Genomic DNA, 24,599 nt, shown 5'->3' with positions numbered 1-24,599 from the left:
CATTTGATAGCACAATACAATTTGAAACCGTTCAAATTAGTGTAAAATTAGACAAAAAAACGTCATATTGCAGCATATTGTGTTTTTTATATCAGTACATTCACAATTGGTCAGAAGTGAACGCTTTTGATTTTTAACCATAATATATAAAAGTATGATTATTGATATTAGATTGTTATAAATAATATACAGGGGATATTAAAATCCATAGATGTTTTTGCTTCCGTAGCTTCGCAGCAGCTCTACGCGGAACCTTTAATTTGGAGGTAACCGTTGTGAGACGGATCTGTTTGAAGGACGGAACCTAAACAGCCACGTAGTATAGGCAGGAGCACGTCTAAGGTTGGTGCTTAATTACTTTTTTATCATCTCTTCTAATCACCATACTAATAATTCACCATTTCACGTGACGACTGCTATGCAGAAGCGTGGTCGCGTGTCAGTGTCATGCATCAGTTGCTTAAGGCTTTTAGATACCAGTATGTGCGATGTGGCTAAGTAGCTAAAAGGCTGATGCTAATGAGATCAGAGATTTAGAATAATAAACTCACTTTAACACTGTATCTCCAGTGGTTTTTCACCTTTTCCGTGCTGCTGGTTATTTAATATGATTGACGCGTTTGTTGCTGTGCTTTCATTTTCAGTTCATTGCTCTGAAATAAGGGACATAATCTCTGTTGAGTGACCGTTAATCAAAAATGCTGTTGTCAGTCTGATCTGTCGATGTGTGATATTATGACAAGGTTGATTTCAAAGTAATGACAGCTTTGTTTGCATGTCAGATGTCTGATAAGCGTCTTAAATCGCACTAGTCTATAGTTAGACTGGTGTTGAAGGTTAGTCTAATCCTCTAGCATTGTGTGAGACAGAAATCTCATTCCTCCACCATAATGACACTTCATGAAGACACTTCATGATGCTTATCATGACACTTAACTATTAGGACAACAACTAGGATAAAGCAAACTACAGTGCTGAAAAGTTTATATAAGGAAGAATATATGCATAAGTGTATATTATGAAGGATTATTCTGTTCAATCTCCTGCTGCTTTTATTTTCTCATGAAATAGTTTTCCTTGCCTATAACTCAGTATGAGTAATCATCACCACCACCTGTCAGCAATAATGTGTCCAATATTTATTAAAAATATTGACAAATAAAGCATTCACTTCAGTGAGTGAATGGAGACTAAATAATTCATTTAATTTAAAGCAGATTTTTAGTTTTTTTTTATTGAATTTTCTTCGCAGTAAAACAGATAACCTTTGTGTTGACAGCTCAAAGTGTTGACAGCTGACTGTATTGACTAAAGCATATATTGCATATCATGCATGCATTAAGCACTACAGGAACTACTTTCCAATGCATTGGAAACCTAATAAAAGAGGACTATTTTAAGTGTATTGCTTTTCTCCATAAGAGACTTGTATTACTGTTTTTATTATTTAACATTTTAATCTATGAAGTGTTGAGCTATGGCTGGAGCGGACAGCTGGTTTTAGAGGAATTAAGTGATATTATTAGCCCCCTTCGCACCAGGTAGTCATAGGTATTGTTATAGGGTAGTTGAATGTCATGTCATCATTTCTATATATAAAAAAAAATAAATCAGAACATTCTAGTGATAATCTCGGATTCATTTCTAAATGGAAATGTTGCTGTTTTGAAAGGTAATAGCGGGTTGAGGCCCCAAATTGAGGTGGTATGAATTAGTGGGCTGATATGTAAAAGGTTGTAGGTTAAAAAATGTTTTATATTTTTTTTCTTTATATAAACACATGACAAAGAAAAAAATGAAACTAGTGCCACTTCCAGCAACAATAACAAAAGTATATCACTGGTCACTGTGATTTTGCCAAGTAAGACAGTTCCTGGATCAGCATACTTTGTTGATTCTGAAACATTATTTCTGTCAAAAAATGTAGTCCTATCCCTACCCCTAAATGACCCTACCCATAACTTATCCCTAAAATCAGAGGGAAATGCTAAGTGAAAAACACTGACGTAGAAGCATCTAACCCTGGTTGTAAGCCTAACCTTGACATAAACTGTAAACTTGTCCCTCAAATCTGATTGGTTGATTGGAATATTGTTCCAGGATCAGCAAAGATATTGATTCAGGAACATGTTGTGAATCACGTTCACTGTATGTCACCATTGTGCCCTTAACCAAGACAATGAATTTTGAACCCTTCTCACAGTATGGATGATTTTAAGTAATGTTTTCATTCCTCAGGTTCACCGAGGACTGAAGTTGTCTGCACCATCCAGGCCAGCCTGCAGTCTCTACCAAAATTTACCGAGCATGAAGTAAAGTTGAATTGCACTAGTGAGGCCCAGCTTATTTTTTAATGGATGCTAGAACAGCATCTGTATTTCAAGCGATATGGAAAATGGAAATAATTGGTCAATTGAGGTCATCCCTCAGCAGCTGATTGCACAACACCCAGACAGCAATACTGTAGAATCTCTGAAGTCGGAGAGATCACCCGTAACAGAGAAAATCCCAAATGGTGAGTGTGGGTTTTTTTTAAGATGAAATTTGATTGGATGCTGTTCTAAACTGGTGGTGACCCACAGGGGGCTGCTAGGGGGTCCGTGGAAAAGCTCAGAGCAAAACAAAATCATTTTTTACTATTTAATTAATGCTTTTAATTTAAAATTACGGAGCCCTGCACATGACATGCAGGAAAAAAATAGTAGGCTAAATCGTGCGCATGATTTACTAATTTCTTGCATGTCATGTGTGGGGCTCTGTATAAAAAAAAAAGTATTTAAATAATAAAACAAAATCGATTTAATTAAAAAGGTTGATTTAAATAGCTAAATAATAAAACCACTATTAAATAAATAAATAAATAACAAAAAATAGGCTGCATCTGACAGTACAGTACTATAGTGAGTAGAAAAAAGCATAATGTAACGTAAAAGAAGCTAAATATTTTCCAAATAATATTTTACACATGTTTGTAATATATTTTATAGTTTAAATTGGGTCTTTATAGTGTATAAGATATACAATTTATACTCAAAATGTGAGCGTATGCAGGATTCACTGTTAAGCTTGTCTTATGAGAGTTGTTTGTTGTGTTCAGTTTATTCAAAACTTGGCAACATTTCTAAGTGAACATTTGCTGTTTACTGCGTCACTTGGCTTTGAGATGTTTTTTCTTCCCACTTTTCAGTGCTATTTGTTGCCTTATTGAGAAGCATTTTTCTCTAGATATATCCACAAACTTCCCCCTCACTTTCCTGAACTGTCACTGTAGCTCGATTAGGCTGTTTGACTTGTTCTGCAAGTCTTGCGCACAGGAGAACATTCGGGCTATGCTGGTCTCTAATTATGAAAGTTGTGAATGACCAAAAAGCACCAATCATAACCTCATAGATATAAACAGGCTAATTTAGGTTGTGCTTTGTACTTTAAATGTGCGCAAAGTAACATTTTACCCATAGGGAAAAGAATAATGACTTGACATGTTGAGAAGATGGTCCCCCTTAATGCTGGACTATTCACTTTCTCTTAGTAATAGACGCGTCTGTCTGTAGAATAAGTGAATCACGGATGACAAACATGTCTATGAATGGGCCATTGCTTTCTACAGAATTGTTGGTAACAATCTGGTTCAATTTGTTAACATTTAGTTAAATGCATTAGTTAACATGAACTAACAATGAAAAATACTTCTAAATCATTTATGAGCATTCTTAGTTAATGTTAATCTCAACATTTACTAATACATTATTAAAATCATTTTTATTAATATTATTTAATGGACTTGAGCTAACATGAACTAACAATGATTAGTTATAGTTTTATTAACTAATTTACAAAGATAAATAAATACAGTAACAAATGTATGGCTCATTGTTAATGTTAGTAAATGCATTACTAATGGGACCTTAGTCTTACCAAATAGTTTTTGCGTGGAGTGATATTTACTAAAGCATAAAAAGTGCTCTTTTAAAATAAGTTCATTTTATTTCAACACATTTTTACTTAACTTTAATAACTTTAGATGCAATAATTTTTAATAACTGTTGTTAGTGTTTATTTTTAGCAAGGCTAAATTAATGTGGTCCATAGAAGGCTAAGTACACATAACAGGTCAGACTGAGCAATGAAAGTTGTAATGAACCAAAATATATATCATAAGTCAGTCTTGCTGATGCATGGTGTGCATTGGCCTGTAAAACACTAAAAACACCTGTAAACGTAACGCTGTTTGCTGAATCCCTTCTCTTTGTTGCAGGTCATGTCAAAGCAGAGCTGTTGCCAAACGGAGAGGCCGTGGTGGAGGGTCAGGAAGCTCACGGAGGCAGCACCCCACCTCTGGCAACTCCTTCCCCGGGCAGCCGCCTTGCCGACTCCCCCCTGAGCGCACAGCTGGATCCAGGTGTGGCCTCTTTCCATGACAGCCTAGAGAAGTCTGAGGCAGCTCTTGCAGAGGGCTCTATTCACAAGGGTGACGCATTGCAATCGCTCAGACTAAGTATTCCTATGCAGGAGACCGAATTGTGTAAGCATACGATATTGGATAACCCCCCCCCGAATCACCCTCGTCCCTTCCTGTTGTGTTGTAATTCCCCCCAGTTTGGCTTTTGAGGCTGATTTAGGCTAACCCTCCCTGTTTGCTTTATCCTATTTTTGCCTGCTTCTCAATTTTGGCTTGCAGAGAGATTTTAATGGGAATCTCTTCATTGTATAATGTCCTAATTAATTAATTAAAGGCTAATTAGTCTCTCCTGTGATTGTTGGTGATTTGATTTCTGATAATTCTGTGCAATACCGGGGTTGTTGTGCTGGTTGGTGATTCAGGAAAAGTTGAGCTTTTCTGGGAACAACATAACAAGTTGCACGTTGTCTTGCCAGTATTTAAGTCAATTTGGCTTGGACGTGAAATATGGCTGAACTAATAACTAACTGACGCTGAAATTGAAGTGTGCTTTTCTCTTTTTCTAACTAAGGCAGATGGAATGGCTTATTTTGGGTTGCAGAGATCACATGGTGTTTGCTCTGCCAGGATGAGCATGAAGCTTCACTCTTAAAAGACTTGGGAGACATTTTAATGATTCTGGTTCCATTTCCACTTTACAATTCCCTTAATGATTCTAATTACTGATTCCTCTAGTAATTTTGCTGTGGAAAATGCTCAGCAGCTTGATTATTATTAATTTCGGATTTTAACAGAGCAGTAATAACAAATCAGATTTTATTATACAGTTCCAGGCAGCAACAACAACAAAAAACACATTAATTTACCATATTTATTCCTTTAGTAACTTATTTATTTAGACCAATACTTTGAATTTAGTTTTTCTGAGGCCATTGTACCAAAACATATAATCCACCAAAAATATTAATTTAAACAGAACTTATTGCATTAAAACTAATAATAATGTGTGCATATAAGACACTCGCTCATCACCATCACAACTGTAAAAAGATGAGAAAGATGACTGCATATTGCGTTATTACAGAACCAGTAAGTTCTTGTATTTTTGTAAAAATGGAACCAGTTGTCAAAGCCATCCCTAGAAATAGCATTGTCAAACAAGCATTTTTCAGGATTGATGAGCTGTATTATCAGTCTCGTAAAATCAATAGCCTGTTGCATTCAATCCAATACAGCTTGGTTGACAATATCTGAACACCTGCCTATTTTTATGTAGCAAGAGTTTTTGTGCATTTGTTGACTGTGTCTTTCTTGTAGCTTCAAAAGAGCCATCAGTGGAGATGGAAAATGAAGAAAAAATTCGCCAGGAAGCTCGCCGGCGTCTAGAGGAACAGCTCAAACAATACAGAGCACAGCGGCACACCGAGCGAGTGAGTCACTTTCAGTTTCTATGAAATTACTGATATTGAATTAAATTAATAGTTTGTCAAAAAAAAAGAAAATTGGCATAATTAACTCACCCTCGTTACGTGTTGACTTTCCTTGTCTGCTATATTTCAAGTCTTCTGAAGTCATAATAAAATATGGTCTGTTCCTTTCAGTGCGTTTAAATATGGCACATTAGCATCACACTTAATTGACTTCAAGAATGTTAAACGTTAATTTCTTTTAATATTTTTTTGGTTTGATATCCACCATTTATTTATTTATTTTAACATTCTCATTCCTTTTGTGTTCCTTGGGGGGAAAAAATCAAACAGGATTGGAACAACATGAGGGTGGCCAAATCATTTGAGTAAATAATTTATTTAATATTAGCTATAGGTGGACTTGATGGACTTAATGTTAGACATAGATAAACAGCTCAGTGTTTGTCCAGTGTTTGCTGCTGTTTCCTGTTTTACATGTCTTATTATGTTTAATCATCATTTCTTTGACTCATTCAGACCAGGCGATCCACTCCTAAGAGCCGCCTATTTAGCACTTTGGACCCAGAGCTCATGCTCCATCCCGAGGGTCTCCCAAGGGCCAATACTGTTGCCATGACTAAGGAATACTCTTTCCTGCGCACCAGCGTTCCTCGTGGTCCCAAACTGGGAAGTCTAGGAATCCCTTCCAGCAAGGAGAAGAAATCCAAATCATCTCGTTCCAGCAAGATCCACTCTCTCGCCGACTACAAAACTCCCGAATCTGACGATAAAAGCGCAGAAGCACCTGGTGGGGGAGTTTCTGTGTCTGCCGACTCGTCGTTTAGCTCGCTGCATTCCTCCATCAGCTCAGTTTCCACCATTTCGCAAATCAGCATCAGCTCTGAGACCAACCCCCATTTGGAAACATCTCAGCTAATCAGAGACAACGTCTCTGAGGTGGATGGCAGCGAATCAGGTTTCAGAGTTGACGGCAATGACAGCGATAGCTCGTCCTATAGCAGTGTGTCTACTACAGGGACATATAGTATGTTAGCTGCAATAGCGAACAAGCCAAAGGCTCCATATACTGTTGAAGGGAGAGAGATCGCTCCAGAAGCCATGGGCCACTTTCCATCACTGCAGGAAGTCCTGCAGGCAGCCACTGAAGAGAGACACATGGAAGAGATGGAGCAGGACAGAGAGGGCAGCGTAGAGCCTCGCAGTCGCAGGGACAGCTTCTCCAGCAGGTATGGTATTCCACCGGTTAGTCCATTCCCTAAATATTTTTAGACCTTTAGGTGAACATTATTATCTATCATGAAACCAGCCCATTAAACCTTCATGATTGAACTATGCGTTTTCAGTGTGTCATTTGGGAGTTCTGTGATGGGGACTCATGATGAGATGCTGCAAGTGCTGAAAGAGAAAATGAGGTTAGAAGGACAACTGGAGTCTCTTTCATCCGAGGCCAGTCAGGTGAGTTAACCTGGGACTAGGCATTTGTCCAATATTTGCTTCCTGCTACCAACAGAATAAAAGGCTACGTCTTTTTATTAGTGGTCAACTGATATGGTTTTTTAAAATGTCTGATGCCCATATTTAGAGACAAGATTGGTTTAAATATTTATAGTTATACATTTTAAATATTTACAAAATTGTTGTGCATATATATATATATATACACACACACACACACACACACACACACACACACACCATTGCTGCAATATCACTAATATTTATTTTATATAATATTTTATTACAAAAAGCTTAAATTTTTTCCTGTAATCCTATTATAGTAAAAAAAAAATTCACAAATAAAAACATTTACATTTTTTAATACAAATACAAAATAAAGTAATCACTGTAACAACAGCCACTCAGTCAAAGACAAAGTTTGGGGTCAATTTGATTTTTTTAAAATGTATTTTAGAGAAGTTTCTGCATTTTATTTGATCAAAATACAGTAAAAAAAATACTATACAGATATTAAATATTATTATAAATTTAATTTAACGTTTTTTATTTTTATGTATTTTAAAATGTAATGTATTTCTGTGATGTGTCAGTCTTCAGTGTCACATGATCCTTTAGAAATCATTCTAATATGCTGATTTGGTGCTCAAGAAACATTTCTTATCAATGTTATCTTAATATCTTATTATCATTATATCATCATTTTTTCTTTTCAGAAATCTTAAAGTATATAATATAAAGTAAAAAAAAAAAAGTATTTATTTGAAATACAGTTTTATTGTAATATTATTTATAAATGTTCACTGTCACTTTTGATCAATTTAATACATCCTTGGTGAATAAAAGTATTAATTTCTTTAAAAAAAAAATCTTACTGACCTCAAACTTTTGAACAGTAGTGTGCATATACATGTTTATATATTTATTAATTGTTATAAATATACTTCTTAAAAACATGGTTGAAACCACATGGATCATCTAAAACTGTACCTTCATTTTCAGGCTCTGAAAGAAAAGACGGAGCTCCAGGCACAGCTGGCTACAGTAAATGCTCAGTTGCAGGTCCAGGTGGAGCAAACCCAGGCCAGTCAGGAGAGGCAAAGCACCCTCACCTCTGAGGTCACCACGCTACGCTCCAAGTGCTCTACTCTGGAGAAGGCTATGGTGGATCTTCAGGGCAATCTGGAGGGGAAGAACGCCAGCCTGGCCTCGCTGGGCAATGACCTGCAGCTGGCTGAAGAGCAGTACCAGAGGCTGATGGTCAAAGTGGAGGAGATGCAGCAGAGCCTGAATACCAGGGACAACACAGGTGAGGAAAAAGTGGTAGATGTACATGTCAGGGTTGAGCTTGATCAGTTGGTATACTCAATATCAGTCTCAATGTGTAAACTATATTGAACTGAACTGAACTGGACCAACACTGAACTGACTTGAGTTGACTTGACTATCGTTACTCAGGGCGGTTAACATGGTGATAGCGCTTTTGCCCACTAGTACCAGTAGATTTTAGTACATTTAGTGTCCTGGGAACTATTTCAATCACTGTTAAAAAATGATCTAGTTACAAAATATTGGCCAAGGTGATTAATTGGCTTTTTCTGGTTTAAAAAAACAAACAAACCTGTTGATAAACCCTTAACTGTGTTCATTTGACTGGTCAACATAAGTGACCTTGAGCTTGGGAAAGGCACTTTGAAAATAAAACTTATAATAATTATAAGTGAAAATATAATAAGTGAAATATTGAGTAAATGTATTGAAATATACATACTATTTATAATAATTGTAATATTATAATAATAATAATAATACTAATAATAGTATAAAAATCTTTACATACTAGGGGTTGATCGACATTTATTTGATTAAAGTCAACGTCGACTAGTCACTGATGACATCATAAATGAACAAATAAGCCGAGCTGAGACTCGAATGCGGGTTGCCTTGTTCAGAGCGATGGCATATGACACAGCGCTGCCCACAAGGCTATTGCTCCTACATAATAGCTTATTTTGATCAGTTCTTTTGTCTTTTGGTCATCACGTTTCTCACAGATTTCGGCTCGTTCTAAATCAGATACAGAGAAAGTAGCACAGCAAAGATTACATTTATATGAATGCAATTGTGTGAGAGAGATTGCATGTGAATTAGTTCTACCTGGCAATGTCTCTCTACTAATAGTGAAGCTGTGGGTTTCAATTACTAAGAAATATATGCTAGAACTTTTTAGTTTCTAAGTTATTTTATTGATAAATCACAGAACAGTGGTGACAATACATTTCTGTGCTACTAAATGTGCGAGCTACTGTCTGTATGTGTGTTAGTTTAGAACCGCGATTAACTTGCGTGCACAATAAGCTGTTTAAAACGTGCATTCACCATATCAATTTCGAGCATCCAGATGGTATAATCAAGCGTATCTTGTGGAGCGCTCTCGGAGTATGCATTTATTTGTCATTGATTTTAATGGTTGGAAACGGAGTGTAAAAGTGGATTACAAAGATTTCTTATCCTGTTGCGCCCTCTATAGGCCATGATCAGCGACTAGTTGATTTGAAGTTTAAAGCGCCATGGCAGAGCATTAAAGTCGGCCTGTCTGTGCAACTCCTATTACATAAATGTTCACGTCTCTTTCTATACACCTTTGTTCAAATGTTTGGGGTCAGTGATTTTCTTTTTAAACAGTTTAATACTTTTATTCAGCAAGGATGCATTAAATTGATCAAGCTTGATGGTAAAGACATTTTTTAATGTTAGAACATTTTTTATTTTATTTTTATAATTTATGTTCTTTTGAACTTTCTATTCATCAAATTATCCTGAAAAAATGTGTCAGTTTCCACAAAAATATTAAGCAGCACAAATGTTTTCAGCATTGATAATAATTAGAGATGTTTCTTGAGCACCACGTTATATCAGAATGATTGCTGAAGGATCATGTTACACTGACTGGAGTAATGATGCTGAAATCCAGTTTTGCCATCACAGAAATAAATAATATTTTAAATATATTGAATTAGAAAACGAATATTTAAAATTGTAATAATATTTCACAATATTACTTTTTAATTTAGTCTTGGTGAGCAGCAGAGACTTAAAAAATAAAAAACAGTAAAAAGTATTAACCCCAAACTTTTGAACAGTAGTGTATATAGCATATTTTGACACTCTCCATGTTGTTGCTTCAGTCCCTTCAGTTCGAATAGTCTGTGCAACCCCTATTACATACCATGTTCGTTGTTTTTCCACTTAGTCTCTGAGTTCCGGCAGCAGATGGGAGGCCTGCAGACACAGCTTCAGCGGGTCCAGAGCGAGAGGACCGCTCTGCAGAGCAGACTGAAGACCTCGCAGGCAGAAGTGGACTCTCTGCAGCAGCTCCGCATCTGGTACCAGCAGCAGCTGAGTATGGCACAGGAGGCACGTGTGCGACTGCAGGGAGAGATGGCAAACATGCAGGTATAATGTGCAAATTAGTATAAATTAGTTTTCCCATAACATGTATACTACCATTCTCAGTTTTGAGTCGGTAAGATTTTTTAAATCTTTTTGAAAGAAGTCTTGTGGTCACCAAGACGGCATTTTATTGATCAACAATACAGTAAAATTGAAAAGCATTATTACAAAATAGCTTTTTGTCTCTTAAAATGCATTTTTTTCCTTTGGAGACAAAGCTGAATTTTCAGCATCATTACTCCAGTCACTCCGGTCAGTTACTCCAATCTTTTTAATATGCTAATTTTGGTGCTCAAGAAACATTTCTTGTTACTATCCATGTTGTAAACATTTGTGCTAAATTTGTTTTGTGGAAGAGAACTACATTTGCAACATTATAAATGTCTTTATTGTAAATTGATCAATTCAATGCATCCTTGCTGAATAAAAGTATTCATTTATTTCAAACAATTAAAACAACTTACTGAACCCAATCTTTTGAACGGTAGTATATGTATTCAAAATCAGAAAGCTTATCAGAAAGGTTCAGATGCAGAATGGCCATCTTTAGTGTGCATTTGTTTGTATATTTACTTTCAGGCCGGTCAAATGACTCAGATTGGTGTGTTGGAAAATCTGAAGATGGAGAACGTTACTCTGTCGCACAAACTCACAGAGACGAACCATCGCTCTATAAAAGAGAAGGAACGGATTGCTGTACAACTACAGAGTATAGAGGTCTGGCACTATATTTTGTTTTTTTACAACAATGAAAAAAAATGAAGAAGGAAGATGAAACTGATGAAATCTAAAAAGCATAAACAATAATAATAATAGATTGATTCTTATCCAGGCGGACATGTTGACTCAAGAAGCATCCATACATCAGATCCAGGAGGCAAAGACGATGGTGGAGGAAGATCTTCAGCACAAGCTGGAAGAGTTTGAGGAGGAGCGAGAGCATCTTCTCAAACTTGCTAATACAGCCACAACACTAGAGAGAGAGCTAGAGCAGGTATCTGAACACCAGCATGCGCGCGCACACACACACACACACACACACACACACACACACACACACACACACACACACACACACACACACACACACACACACACAGTTGTAGATTCAAACCCATCAGCATTGTGCTCTTGAACAAGACCCTTAATCCAAGGTTGCTCCACGGGGACATTCTTGTAATGTGTTATTTTGAATATAAGAATTCCCTAATGATGTCAAGTCAGGTCACCTTTATTTATATAGTGCTTTATACAATGCAGCAGCTTTACAGTGATGAACAGGAAAGTATTGATCAATGATACAAACATTATTCAATTCAGCTGTAAAGCAGCTCTAAAAATACAATAGTAAACCATCATTATTCATTTGAAGGTAGTTCAGTGTTGATTTAGTTTGGTACAATAACTGCGTAAAGTTCATCAGTTATGAAATGAGTTAAAATAATCTAAAAAGCAGCTCTGGAGAAAACAGTGTCATCATCTAGCACAGTTCAGTTCTCATAGTGCCCAGTGCATTCAAATCAATAATATTACTGAATATAAAGGGTCCCCTACTAAGCAAGCCAAAAGGCGACAATGGCGACAGTTCTCCTCTGGCCAGACAAACCTACATGCTGTGGTTTAATTCCAGGCTTAATTCAATCACAAGTCAGATTGTGGATTGATATAATTCAGAACATTTCATCCAGTTCCTTCTGCTTGAGGATCGAGATACATTACATCAACATTTGGTGGGGAGGCCACAGGGTTTGTGCAGGGGACTTCTCTGGTTCTCATGGTCTTTGCTGAGGATCTGTGCCGATGACAGTCTTGTCGACAAGGTCTTTGCAGGGGACCTGTCTCTACGGCTTGTCTAGTTCATGGTGTCCTCTCACATCTGGTCTGGATACAGACCAGATCTGGCTGAGTACTGTAACCCTGGGATAAGAATGAGACAGCCAGACTAATATTAGCGTAGATGCCAGGCTTCTGACGATGTAACTAGTACATCGGATGTTATGGGAAGTGTTCTGGTTAACCTAATTTATGCAGCCTAATGACTCAAACGACTCAACTTCTTCTCCATCCAGGTCAAACTCATTCTCTCCCAAAAAGACGCCGAGCTGGAGTTGTTACAGCGTGAGCACCTAGAGCTGATGAAGCAGCTCACCACTACTCAGGAGAACCTCCAAACCAAAGAACAGTCCCTTAATCAGCTGGAGGCCCGTTACCAGGAGCTCCAGGCCCAGCTGGAGGAGCTACAAACTGACGCCACTGCTAAAGAGGAAACCCTGCAGTATCTCCAAAATGAGAAAATAGTCCTGGAAGTGGCTCTGCAGGCAGCACGGGCAGATAAGAGTGAACTGGATGAAGGAGCAGAAAGGCTCGGAGAGGAAGTGCTGTTGGCCTCAGACACACTTGACCAGCTTAGACAGGAAGTGCAGGTTAAAGCAACCCAGGTGAGAGGTTTGAATCGGTGTGATGTGCTTTTTTGTAACTGGAATATTAGGATGGGTTCAGATTGCATCTTTTCCCTTTCTCTACAAGATTGAAGCTCTAAAGCAAGAGAATGGCACCCTCAAAAAACAAGCACAGAAACTGAAAGAGCAGTTCATGCAGCAAAAGGTAGGCGGCCCAAAGATCTGAGTTCCTTCAAAATGTACACTCCAAACATATTTAGATTTATTGAATTAAGATTTATGTATTTGAAATTGGGTTACACTTTATTTTAAGGTGTCATAGTATGTAAATATATAATTACACTGTAACAGAGAAATATTAATTAACAACATGTACTTACTGTAGGATTAGGATTTGGTTGAGGGTTAGTTGCATGTAATTATGCATAATTTACTGTTATTACTATGGTACATGTAACATTTGTAACAAGGACACTGTAAAATAAAATGTTACCCCAAATTCTGTTCATTTGGATTACACTGTTTTAAACAAACTAATAAACTTAAAGTCCCCGTGAACCGGAAGTTGCAAACGACTTTTCTCCAGTGTTATGACGTATTTCCCAGTGAAACGGAATATTGAACAGAGGGCAGGGTTTTACTCTAGCGCTCCTCCTCTCTATCTCTCGCTCATAGCAGACTAACGGTTTGAGGGGAGTGGTTAAGCGTTGCCCAAACCAATTCCTCAAACCTACGTTATCAGAGAAGGTCCTCCAATGCAGAGGGGAGGGGCATTTTCAGATTTTGATTAAAGATTACCATGGTAAAAATTTTTTTTTTTAAATATTTTCTTGCACGGATTAATTGTTCACCACAAGACTAGTAATATGCGCTAACAAAGTAAATAGGGTCAATTTTGGTTTCATGGGGACTTTAAAAGTGATGCATATTTGTCAGTCATACATAAATGAAACGGGTAAGATTTCTGCACTTAAAAATAAAAAATAAAATCATGGCATTGTTTATAATTTACCACTTGATTATATTTTATTTTTAATAATATTTTCAAAATGCATTTATTCAAATTGCTTAGAATCAGCATAAATCTGTTAATTGTGAAAACAAATTGGATTTATTGATGATAAATATATATAAAAGTGTTTGTGTATTTAAAACATATTCAGTTTATTAGTTCTATTATAGAAATCTTATCTGTTTCTTACTGGTATGACTGACACATATGCCTTGTTTGTTGCTGGATAAGACTAGTTGTGAGGAGGTTTTACCACAACAAAATAGTCAAATGGGTTTTGGCAGAAGTGTCCTTAATCTACTGTACTCTTCCTGGCAGGTGATGGTCGAAGCTTACCGGAGAGACGCCAGCTCCAAAGACCAGTTGATCTCGGAGTTGAAGGCTTCTAAAAAGCGTCTGGTGGCGGAGGTGAAGGACCTGAAGCAGGAGCTGTTAAGAATGGAGGGAGAAAAGAAGAGTGCAGAGCAGGAACAGGATCGCCTTCAGAAGGAAGTGGAGAGAGTCCAGCAGCAGATGAACAGCCTGGAAGCCCATTTACAGTCCGTACAGACAGAGAGAGACCAACTTGACTCTCAGCTGCAGGTACACACCCGCTGCATTACTAAGATCATCTCGGTTGCAAGGATACAGACTTTTTCCTACATAGAGACGGAGCGTCATGCGTCAAAATCTGAAAACAACCTGAAGCAATCCAACCCTCTCCATTGACTTTGTATTGCGTGAAGCTGCCTCCTTGTCATTTATGACTTATAACAAAAAACAGAACAATGTCTAAAAGCTGTTATGTGACAAGGGTGTACATCAAGCCAAAATACCCAGAACTAAGTTTTTATAAGCTGTCGACCCCCCCCAAAAACGAGTGTTTAAGGACACAAAAGTGGATGCAGGCAATAGAGACAGAGTGCAACGTGTCATATTACTCTGAGAACTAAACCCACTGGAGGGGAAAGTAATCCGCAACAGGATATGCTAAAAAAATTAAAAATTAAAAAAATCATTATTTTTAACCATGTCAAAGGATTATTTCACAACCCTATTTATTACTGCACACGTAGGCATACTGACCCCACAATTTACCCATTCTTCCTGCTGATGCTTCACATCTTATTGCCTGTATCCACTTTTGTCTCCTTAAAGGCTGTCTTTTACGTTTTGGTAGCTTATAAAAACTTAGTTCTGGGTTTTTTCAGCTTGCTTGCTGTACACCCTATCACAACAGCTTTTAGGTATTGTTCTGTCTTTTGTTAGAAGCAAGAAATGACAAGGAGGCAGCTTCACGCAATAAAAAGTCAATTGACAGGGTTGGATTCTGCTGGGGGCGTGGCCTAACTGCTCTCTATCTCTATACACCTTTGTTGAAATGTTTGGGCTCAGTGATTTATCTTTTTAAACAAATTAATACTTTTATTCAGCAAGTAAGCATTTAATTGATCAAACGTGATGGTAAAGATGTTTGTAATGGTACTTTTATCAGTTTTTACAAAAATATTAAGCAGCACAACTGTTTTTTGCATTGATAAAAATAAGAAATTTTTCTTTAACACCACATCATATCAGAATGATTTCTGAATGATCATGTGACATTGAAGACTGGAGTAAGGATGGTGAAATTCCAGTTTTGCCATCACAGGAATACATTTCAAATAGAAAACGGATATTTTAAATTGTTATAATATTTCACAATGTTACTGTTTACTGTATTTTTGTATAGATGTAGTCTTGGTGAGCAGCAGAGACTTAAATTTTTTTTTTTTAAACAGTATTACCAACCCCAAACTTCTGAACAGTATTGTATAGCATATTTTGACACTCTCTCTATGTTGTTGCTTCAGTCCCTTCAGTTTGACCAGAACCATCTGGCATCCGTGACCGAAGAGAATGAAAATCTGAGGAAGAGGATTGAACAAATGCAAGATGAAGCCAAGACGTGAGTCACAATCACACCGCCTCTTCTGCCATAAGGGTTTCCATAGTGATAGTTTTGCTGCTCAGTCTTTGACATCACTGATGTGTGATGTGACATATAGACAATAGTGGCGAAGTGTTCCACCAGTTGCATGTGTTTGCTTATGATCTTGCGTCTCAAGATTAAATCATGAGGGTTTGGGATTTATTCTTCCTATTTCATCTATTTATTAAACAAATTAAAAATGACCCTGAAGAAGAACATATGATGAAGTAGACCAAAAATGTTTGTCTAACTTGCTGTTAAGCACTTGCTCTTTCTTCTTCCAGGGCTATCTCAGAGCAGAAGGTGAGGATGAAGCGTTTGGGCACAGATTTGACCAGCGCACAGAAAGATATGAAGGCCAAGCATAAGGCCTATGAGAATGCAGTTGGCATTCTGAGCCGCAGGCTACAGGAAGCTCTCGCCGCCAAAGAGACAGCGGAGGTTGAACTTGACAAACTCAAAGCTCAGGTTTCAGAGGGAGGAAATAGCCAGGAATTTCAGGTAAACTGGTACATGTATTTTACATTTACATTTATGCATTTGGCAGATGCTTTTATCCAAAGTGACTTGCATTGCATTTCAAGGTACACATTTACATTCTTGCTTTCCCGGTGAATCGAACCCATGATCTTGGCATAGCAAGCGTCAACGCTCTACTGTTGGAGCTACAGGAAGGCTCTATTGATGGTATACAATATAAACACTAAGAGTTGCATAGTTCCTGAAAGCATTGGGACACAATGATTATAATTCTTTCACTGTTAAAAACTTGAAGTATTGCAGTGGTGCCGTGAGTAACTATAGTGGATCTTATTTTCTAATAACTGATTTATGTGTATTTTTGTCATTGCTTCAGGCCAAGGTGGAGTCCCTGCAGAGAGAGCTGGAGGCAGTGAGCCAGAGTAAAGCCATGCTGGAGAAAGAGCTGCAGGAGGTCATCAACCTCACCAGCACTGAGCTGGAGGAATATCAGGAGAAAGTGATGGAACTGGAAGACGAGGTGAGCACAAACTTATTCTTAATGGCTTAATATATAGCAAACCTGTATGGTTTGGTAACAATTAACATGTTTACATGCACATCATTTATTCAGGTCAGAAAATTGTAAATCTTTTTTTTCTGAAAAAGATGTTTGCTTGCTGAATTAATGTTACTGTTCAAAAGTTTGGAGTCGGTAAGATTTTGTCTCTTATGCTCAACAAGGCTTCATTTATTTGATCAAAAACACAATACATTTTTTTTTAACAATTATTACATTTTAAAATGATTTTCTTTTTTAATATATTTTAAAGTGTAATTTTCAGCTTCCATTACTCCAATTTTCAGTGTTACATGATCCTTCAGAAATCACTTTGGTCAAATAAATGTGTCCTTGCTGAATAAAAAATTAAAATAAGTCTTACTGGCCCTAAACCTTTTTTATGGCAGTGTACATGTATATGTATCCCCACTATTCTCTTGTGATATTAGATGGTTACTCAGTTAATTCATAGTATTTTGGCTCCATAATTTAATCAACTCTGATTTTGACTATCTGTACACTCATTTGCTCATTTCTTTTAATGTTTGTAAAAAAAAAAAAAAAAAAAAAGTGTCCTCCTTGCTCCATATTTAACTGATAGCTTTTATTTCATTAAAATACCAGTAATATGATGTATTTTTTAAGTGAGTTTTACATATTGGACAGTCCATTGCAATTTGTGAAAAGTGGTGTTATCAAAATATAAGAAATGTTTTTTCCCCTTTTTTTTGCGACAGCTCCAAGAGTCACGAAATTTTAAAAAGAGAATTCGCCGCCTGGAAGATGCTAATAAGAAGCTTACGCTTGAGCTAGAGCATGAGAAAGGGAAACTCTCCGGGCTTGGGAAATCCCACAGTGCATTGCGGGAACATGCCAATATTCTAGAGGCTGCACTGGCAAAGAGAGAAGCAGATCTTGTCCAGCTCAACTTGCAGGTGTGATGCGTGTGTCATGTCATCATTGACAATACTTTAATCAGTGGAATTGAATAGTTTTTACAATTTTTTTTTTGTTTTGTTTTGTTTAAACATCTCTGTAATCTTTCACTCCAGGTTCAGGCAGTATTAAAGCGTAAAGAAGAGGAGGACCAGCAGATGAGACAGTTGGTGCAAACGCTGCAGACTGCTCTGGAGAAAGAGAAAATAAAAGTCAAGGATCTCACAGAGCAGGTTAATATATAGTTTAACATCTGCATAGCATTTTCAGTTCCTCTTGAGAACTCCCGAAGGCTTTAGCTTATTTTCTTTTGTGCATGTGTGTGACCTGTGTGTTTGTACGCTTTGTTCAGGTGGCGGAGGCCAAGCTTGAGGCAGCCCATAACCGCAGGCATTACAGGGCAGCCATGCTGGAGCTCAGCGAGATCAAGAAAGATCTGCAGGCCAAAGAGGAGCTTGTCAAAGCCCTGCAGAAAGAGGCTAAGACGCTTGCGTAAGTTTTCCAGACACTCTGGGTTATAGTATCACAGCTGCCTCGGAAACTCATGGTATAGAACTGCTGCCACACATCAAGACATCTTTATGAGGTCCAGTTTTCCTAGGGTGATGTACTGATGGTTGTAAGATGTGTGAAAAACCGTAAACGCAGCGATGGAGATCAATACCTGGATTGCTTAATGAACACATTCAGATGTGTGTGACTTCTCATATTGTGGTGGTGTCTTTTGTGAATTTCTCTCTCTCTCTCACTCTGACAGAGCTCAAGATGAGAAGCACTCCGAGGAGGTTTCTCATTTCCAGGAGGAATTAGCTGATGCTCATGCTCAACTCCAGATCCTTCAAAAACAACTTGATGATGAGCTCAACAAACAACCCCTCACTAACCAAGAGGTACAGTGTGGCTTTGTTGCAAAAGCTACCTCTCTGTTTGAAACTTCACAGAGCCTCTTTCAATATATTACTGTTATCCCTTAAAATGCTGTCTGGGTAGGCAGGTTGCAAGGTTTCAGAACCTAGGTTTGATTTAATGTGAATCAGTTAAGTGCAAGAGTTTGACCCCCCCAGTAGTCTGCTAAATGCGACTAAGGCATGAAGATATTACAATATTGTAAACATTAACATCATGATTCAAAAACGGTGTGTATTATGAAGTGTTATACAAATATATTTGACTTGACATTATCTTCATAGCGAACACTCTCAGGAAAAAAAAGTTTTTAGTCATTTTAGTACTAATATAATCATTTTAGGGGTGGAAAAGGTACAAAAAATTGACCTTTTAAGGGTTCTGTCCCAGTGAGGGTACACATTTTTGCTTTTGTTTCCCCCTGACCGTTATATTTTAACAACATGATAGACCTAACAGAAGTTAGTTTCATTCATGGCTTTGAAATCTATACTGATCTTTTTATACATGTATATGAAAAAAATACGTATTTATTACACTGTATTCCTGTCTCTTTGCAGGTGGAGGATCTGAAGTGGGAGGTGGAGCAGAGGCAGCGGGAGATCGAGACACAAAAACAGCAGCTGGAGATGGTGGAACAGTGTCACCATAGAGAGATGGACACCCTGCAGGACATGCTACAGGTGCGATGCTTTGTTCAGCACTTTCAGTCAGTCAGTTACTGTTGTGAAAATGTTTATTATTATTTTTATTTTTTCCTGAATTCTGGGCTGTTTTTTGTTTGATGTGATGTGTAGAGGATAAAGGTGGAGCTGGAGATGGTGCAGGAGGATCTCAACGGCACGCGGAAGGATAAATTCATGCTGCAGGCCAAAGTGGGAGAGCTGAGGAGCAGCATGAAGACTGTTCTTCAGCAGAACAACCAGCTCAAACAGGACCTCAAAAACAGCAGGCTCAGAAAGGTAAGACTAATGCTCATTTTAATAAAAAATTTAGACTGGATGTAGGTTTGTAATATGTACAGGTAAGTGTGTAATGGAATATTTTCTCTCAATATTTGTGTTCCCACACCAGCGGATGGATCTAAAGGGGGAATCGACCCCAGTGACGCCAGTAAAAATCCCAGACTGCCCTGTTCCTGCTTCACTTTTGGACGAACTGTTGAAACCCTCAACATCCGTCAATAAAGAACCTCTCAATAATCTCCACAACTGTCTGAGACAGTTAAAGTAAGACTTGCACACATCATACCATACCATAGGAGAGTGTGCACCCTGTAACACTGTCCCACTATTACGACAAACTATGTTGGCAAAGATATAACAGATTATAGCCAGATATGACAGCGCTACTGCAACACGAATCGCCGCAGATGAGCTGCTCTCCAGAAAGCCAATGCGCAAACTGACGCAAATGAAACGCGCTCAACACACAATGATCTTTATTAAAAATAGTGAGACTAAATGATCTTAATAGTGCTGATGCCACTTTCCCTCCTATTGCTGTCTTTGATCTTGAAATTAGCTGATGGTAAATAAAATGCAGCTCTTGCTTTTAATGACATGAACTCTGTTAAATTTGCATATAGCGCGGAAATTGAAGAACGCTGTGACCCTGGACCACAAAACCAGTCACATGGGTCAATTTTTTTTTTTTATTGAGATTTATACATCACCTGAAAGCGGAATAAATACGATTTCCATTGATGTATGGTTTGTTAGGATATGACACTATTTGGCCGAGATACGACTATTTGAAAATCTGGAATCTGAGGGTGCAAAAAAATCTAAACATTGAGAAAAATGCCTTTAAAGTTGTGCATTTATGTTCGCAATTGTGCTGCATTCACTCACATAAATAAATGTTTTATATATATACGGTAGGACATTTAAAAAATAACTTCATGGAACATGATCTTTACTTAATATCCAAATGATTTTTGGCATAAAAGAAAAATCTATCATTTTTATCCGTACAATGTATTGCCACAAATATACCCGTGCTACTTGTTACTGTTTTGTGATCCAGGGTCACAATTTCGTTTTGCGGAGACGCATTTATGCGTCAAAGTGTAAATGGAACGGTTTTTAAAAAATCTGATAGGTATCCGATCAGTAAAAACGCATGAAGAGAGCAGGTGTAAATGGGGCCAAAGAAGAAATGAGAATATCTGGCTGTAACATGTCATATAGCCTTATAATAAATTTACTATATACTATTAAATAATTTTGGGTCAGTAAAGAAAGAAATTAATACTTTCAGCAAGAACTCATTAAATTGATCAAAAGTGACAGTAAAATCATTTTTAATGTTACAAAAGATTTCTGTTTTAAATAAATGCTGTTCTTTTGAACTTTCTATTTATCAAAGAATCATCCTGGTTTCCACAAACAATATTAAGCTGCACAACTGTATTCAATATTTATTATAAAACAGGGGGAAAAATTCTTGATCACCGAATCATCATATTAGAATGATTTCTGATGGATCATGTGACACTGAAGACTGGAGTAATGATGCTGAAAATTCAGCCTTGCCATCACATAAATAAATTGCATTTTAAAAGATATTAAAATAGAAAACATTTATTTGAAATTGTAATAATATTTCACAATATTAATGCTTTTTCTTGTTTTTTAATCCAGTAAATGCAGCCTTGCTGACCATAAGAGACAGAATTTAAAAACATTAAAACAGGCTTGTCCACCAGCGTCCGATCAATTTTTGTTCCGACGCGACGCCTGTGACGTTTTCGCTGCTTGGGGGAATGTACTTTAAATATGAAACCATAGCAACGCCCATACACAAATTCTCGCCGCCGAGTTTCCATTGGCTGCTGCCCCGCGTTTTGACGCTCTCATTTGCATAAAGTATCCACCGAGATACTTTTTTGCAGCGCCGCTGTTGACCAAATCGACGCGACGCGACCCATCATGCTTTGCGGGGGCGTTTTTGCTGCCTGACGTTGTTCCATAGGAAATGAATGGGCTTTGCCGTCGCGTCAGAAATCGAGACGCTGGTGGACAAGCAAATTATTGAATGGTTTGAATTTCTTTTTTATCAAATATATATATATATATTTTTTTTAATATATTAAATATTTTTTTCATATATTTGTTATATATTAAAAAAATTATTTGTATTGACAAATTGTTTGTTTATTTTGACTTTTTTTAAAATAGGTTTGAAGGCCTAAAAAATTCTGAATTCTGAATTTTAAGCTGTCATAGTCGTGACACAAGACTACATATTTATACCCGATGTTTAAAATGAATGTGAACAAAAGAAGAAATAATTCGATTTTGAACCCCTAGTGCAATTACACAAAACCTGCTCTCTCTTGCCTCCCTTTTCCACATATTTCATATAAATAAAGCTACCACAATCACATAACAGATTGCGTTCACCTTCTTTCTCACTCTTCTGATGGTCATTTCTTGTAGGCAGGAGATGGACAGCCTTCAGAAGCAGATGGAGGAACACACGGTCACAGTGACGTCATTAGCCAGCGCAGAGGAGGAGCTCCAAAAACTAGGGTTTCATGACAATATCAGCAACGATTCATCTAATAAAGAAGAGAATGACGAGAGACCGGGGGAGATGCAGCCCTCGTAATACACGAAGAATCCTTAAAGACACCGAGGAGAAAGTTCGGTTTTATCTTCACGGGCACTTTTCTTTGTTTTTCTTGAATCACCTGCCAACATTTGGCTTTATCCTTACCTAACAAGATTGTTTGGGTATAACAAAGTGTTTCTTTATACCACAGCTTTATTTTTTGGGAGTCATTTTGGTGTTGTAATTACTTTTATCACTATTTATTTTCAGTTTGACGTATAGAGCTTCTCTCTCTCTCTCTCTCTCTCTCTCTCTCTCTCTCTCTCTCTCTCTCTCTCTCTCTCTCTCTCTCTCTCTCTCTCTCTCTCTCTCTCTCTCTCTCTCTCTCTCTCTCTCTCTCTCTCTCTCTCTCTCTCTCTCTCACCCACCTGACGTTCAGCTTTGATTTAGTTTTCTTTCTTATCTCATTAGAGGTGCAGAAAGAGGTTTGTCAGTGCTACTGTAGGCTGCACTAAACAGCACAGTCTACAGCAAACATCCAGGGACTCCAGTGTTATAGTAACTAGTGACCTATTGACCTAACTGGTCAGGTGTATATTCTACATATCCGTCTGGTGGTAGTTCTCACTTCCTGCATGGAGAATTCAGCAGCTGAACTGTTCTTCCATTCCTCTGTGCCTGTGAATGAGCTGACCTCTCATTCCATCACTGGACAGATGCCTGATCTAGAGCTGTTCCCTGCAATATAATGCAAATACTATGAAAAACAAAACCCCATATCAAGCATTTTAAAGCACAGATCAGCCCAGAATGTTTTGTTTTTCCAAAAAACAGATTTTAAATCAGCATTCTTAGTTTTTCCAGGCCTCAAATCAAGTCTAGAGCGATGCCAACTTAACGTCTATGTGTTCTCTGCACTGTGTTCTGCGTTACCCAATTTAGGACCACTGTTTTGTAACACACCTTGAGGTTGCGCTTACAATATTATACTTCACATCACAGCCTCTTTCTGATTCAAACTCAGGACCTGAAGCCCCAGGAATGTAAGTGTGAGACTGGGGAAATAGTGGCCCTTTTTGTACAGGCTAATATCTCATACATCAGGTCATCCAATATCAGCTAATATCTGTTTTTTTGTCTGTGGTTTGCAGATGTGAGATTCCATAGAAAAGATCTTGATAACAGCTGTCAAAGTTTGACTAGTTCTCTTTAGGGCTGCGCCTTAAAATTGATCAAATATGGAAACCTTTAAATACTACTAAAAATGTATAGCTTGAATGAACCTATAAATAAATATTTCTGTCTGAGAGATCTTGGGAAATAATGTAAAATAGGTTGAATGTGCTCTTGAAAGCGGTGTGGAGTGTGTTGTATGTATATTTATAATATATATGAAAGGTGTTGTCTTATATTGCACAATTGATAAAAGAAAACAAGCTTACTGACTTTCAGGTATGGACAGATGTAAAATATTACTTTTTGATGGAGAGATCTTGCCTTTTTTTTTTTTTTGCCAGTGTTGATACTATGTTCGTTTATTTAAAAAAAAAAAATTTGCATCCCAAAATTCTCATGGATATTTTGTCATTACAGCCTTAATTATTGGAGATGTATGCAAATATATTTTGAATAATGTATCTTAATTAGGTGTAATATTTTTTTCTTTCCCCTGATGTGTTCATTTCACAAACTCCATCTGTCGGTTGGTTATGTGGAGCTGAACTTAAATTTGTAATTGGCTTGAACTGTTTTAAATGTGTTCTGAGATGATGACATTGATCTCCATGTACGGTGATAACCTTAATACTGCTTTAAATGACATAATGGGAAATGAAGCTTTACACGCTAACATGTACATTTATATTCAAACGATTAATACATACGCATTCAGCAAAAGGGAGGAAACGGTTTTTAATTCACTGACAACATAATGTGTGTTAATTACTGTACTGACTAAAAGCACGAGTTTCTGTTCAATGTTTACAAAAAAAGTTTGACTTTTAATTATTTGCTTGCTAAGCATTTTTATGGGATGTACCATATTGAGTGTAAAATATAAATCATTCTGTAAAATGATCA

At 37.3% G+C, this 24,599-nt stretch overlaps 1 protein-coding gene across 2 annotated transcripts; it reads left to right on the top strand.

Annotated features, from left to right (window-relative positions):
• Window positions 1-272: 272 nt before the first annotated feature.
• Window positions 273-24,589, top strand: golga3 (golgin A3). 2 transcript variants are annotated; one of them, XM_081365338.1, is made up of 24 exons: window positions 273-342; window positions 2,239-2,515; window positions 4,256-4,522; window positions 5,717-5,829; window positions 6,346-7,055; window positions 7,173-7,284; window positions 8,287-8,593; window positions 10,538-10,740; window positions 11,317-11,454; window positions 11,570-11,731; window positions 12,807-13,175; window positions 13,264-13,341; window positions 14,467-14,730; window positions 15,981-16,075; window positions 16,384-16,600; window positions 16,956-17,099; window positions 17,858-18,055; window positions 18,173-18,289; window positions 18,409-18,548; window positions 18,814-18,946; window positions 19,523-19,645; window positions 19,760-19,924; window positions 20,037-20,191; window positions 22,406-24,589. In XM_081365338.1, exons 2-24 carry the CDS (start codon window positions 2,389-2,391, stop codon window positions 22,575-22,577), a joined length of 4,509 nt encoding a protein of 1,502 aa, XP_081221464.1. In that variant the 5' UTR covers window positions 273-342; window positions 2,239-2,388; the 3' UTR covers window positions 22,578-24,589. The 2 variants fall into 2 exon arrangements, with proteins under 2 accessions (XP_081221464.1, XP_081221465.1); XM_081365339.1 differs by having other exon boundaries at window positions 283-342; window positions 4,256-4,399.
• Window positions 24,590-24,599: the final 10 nt, after the last annotated feature.

The sequence above is a fragment of the Scardinius erythrophthalmus genome, assembly GCF_964197995.2.
Source record: "Scardinius erythrophthalmus genome assembly, chromosome: 5".
Classification (NCBI taxonomy): domain Eukaryota; kingdom Metazoa; phylum Chordata; class Actinopteri; order Cypriniformes; family Leuciscidae; genus Scardinius; species Scardinius erythrophthalmus.
This window is presented reverse-complemented; position numbering and strand designations above follow the sequence as displayed.

Bases quoted from the DNA above. Each gene is read 5' to 3' on its own strand.
- golga3 (XM_081365338.1), top strand. From the start codon at position 2,389: ATGGAAAATGGAAATAATTGGTCAATTGAGGTCATCCCTCAGCAGCTG. The intron at 17,100-17,857 runs GTGAGCACAAAC...TTTTTGCGACAG, and splicing joins TGATGGAACTGGAAGACGAG to CTCCAAGAGTCACGAAATTT. The intron at 18,056-18,172 runs GTGTGATGCGTG...CTTTCACTCCAG, and splicing joins TTGTCCAGCTCAACTTGCAG to GTTCAGGCAGTATTAAAGCG.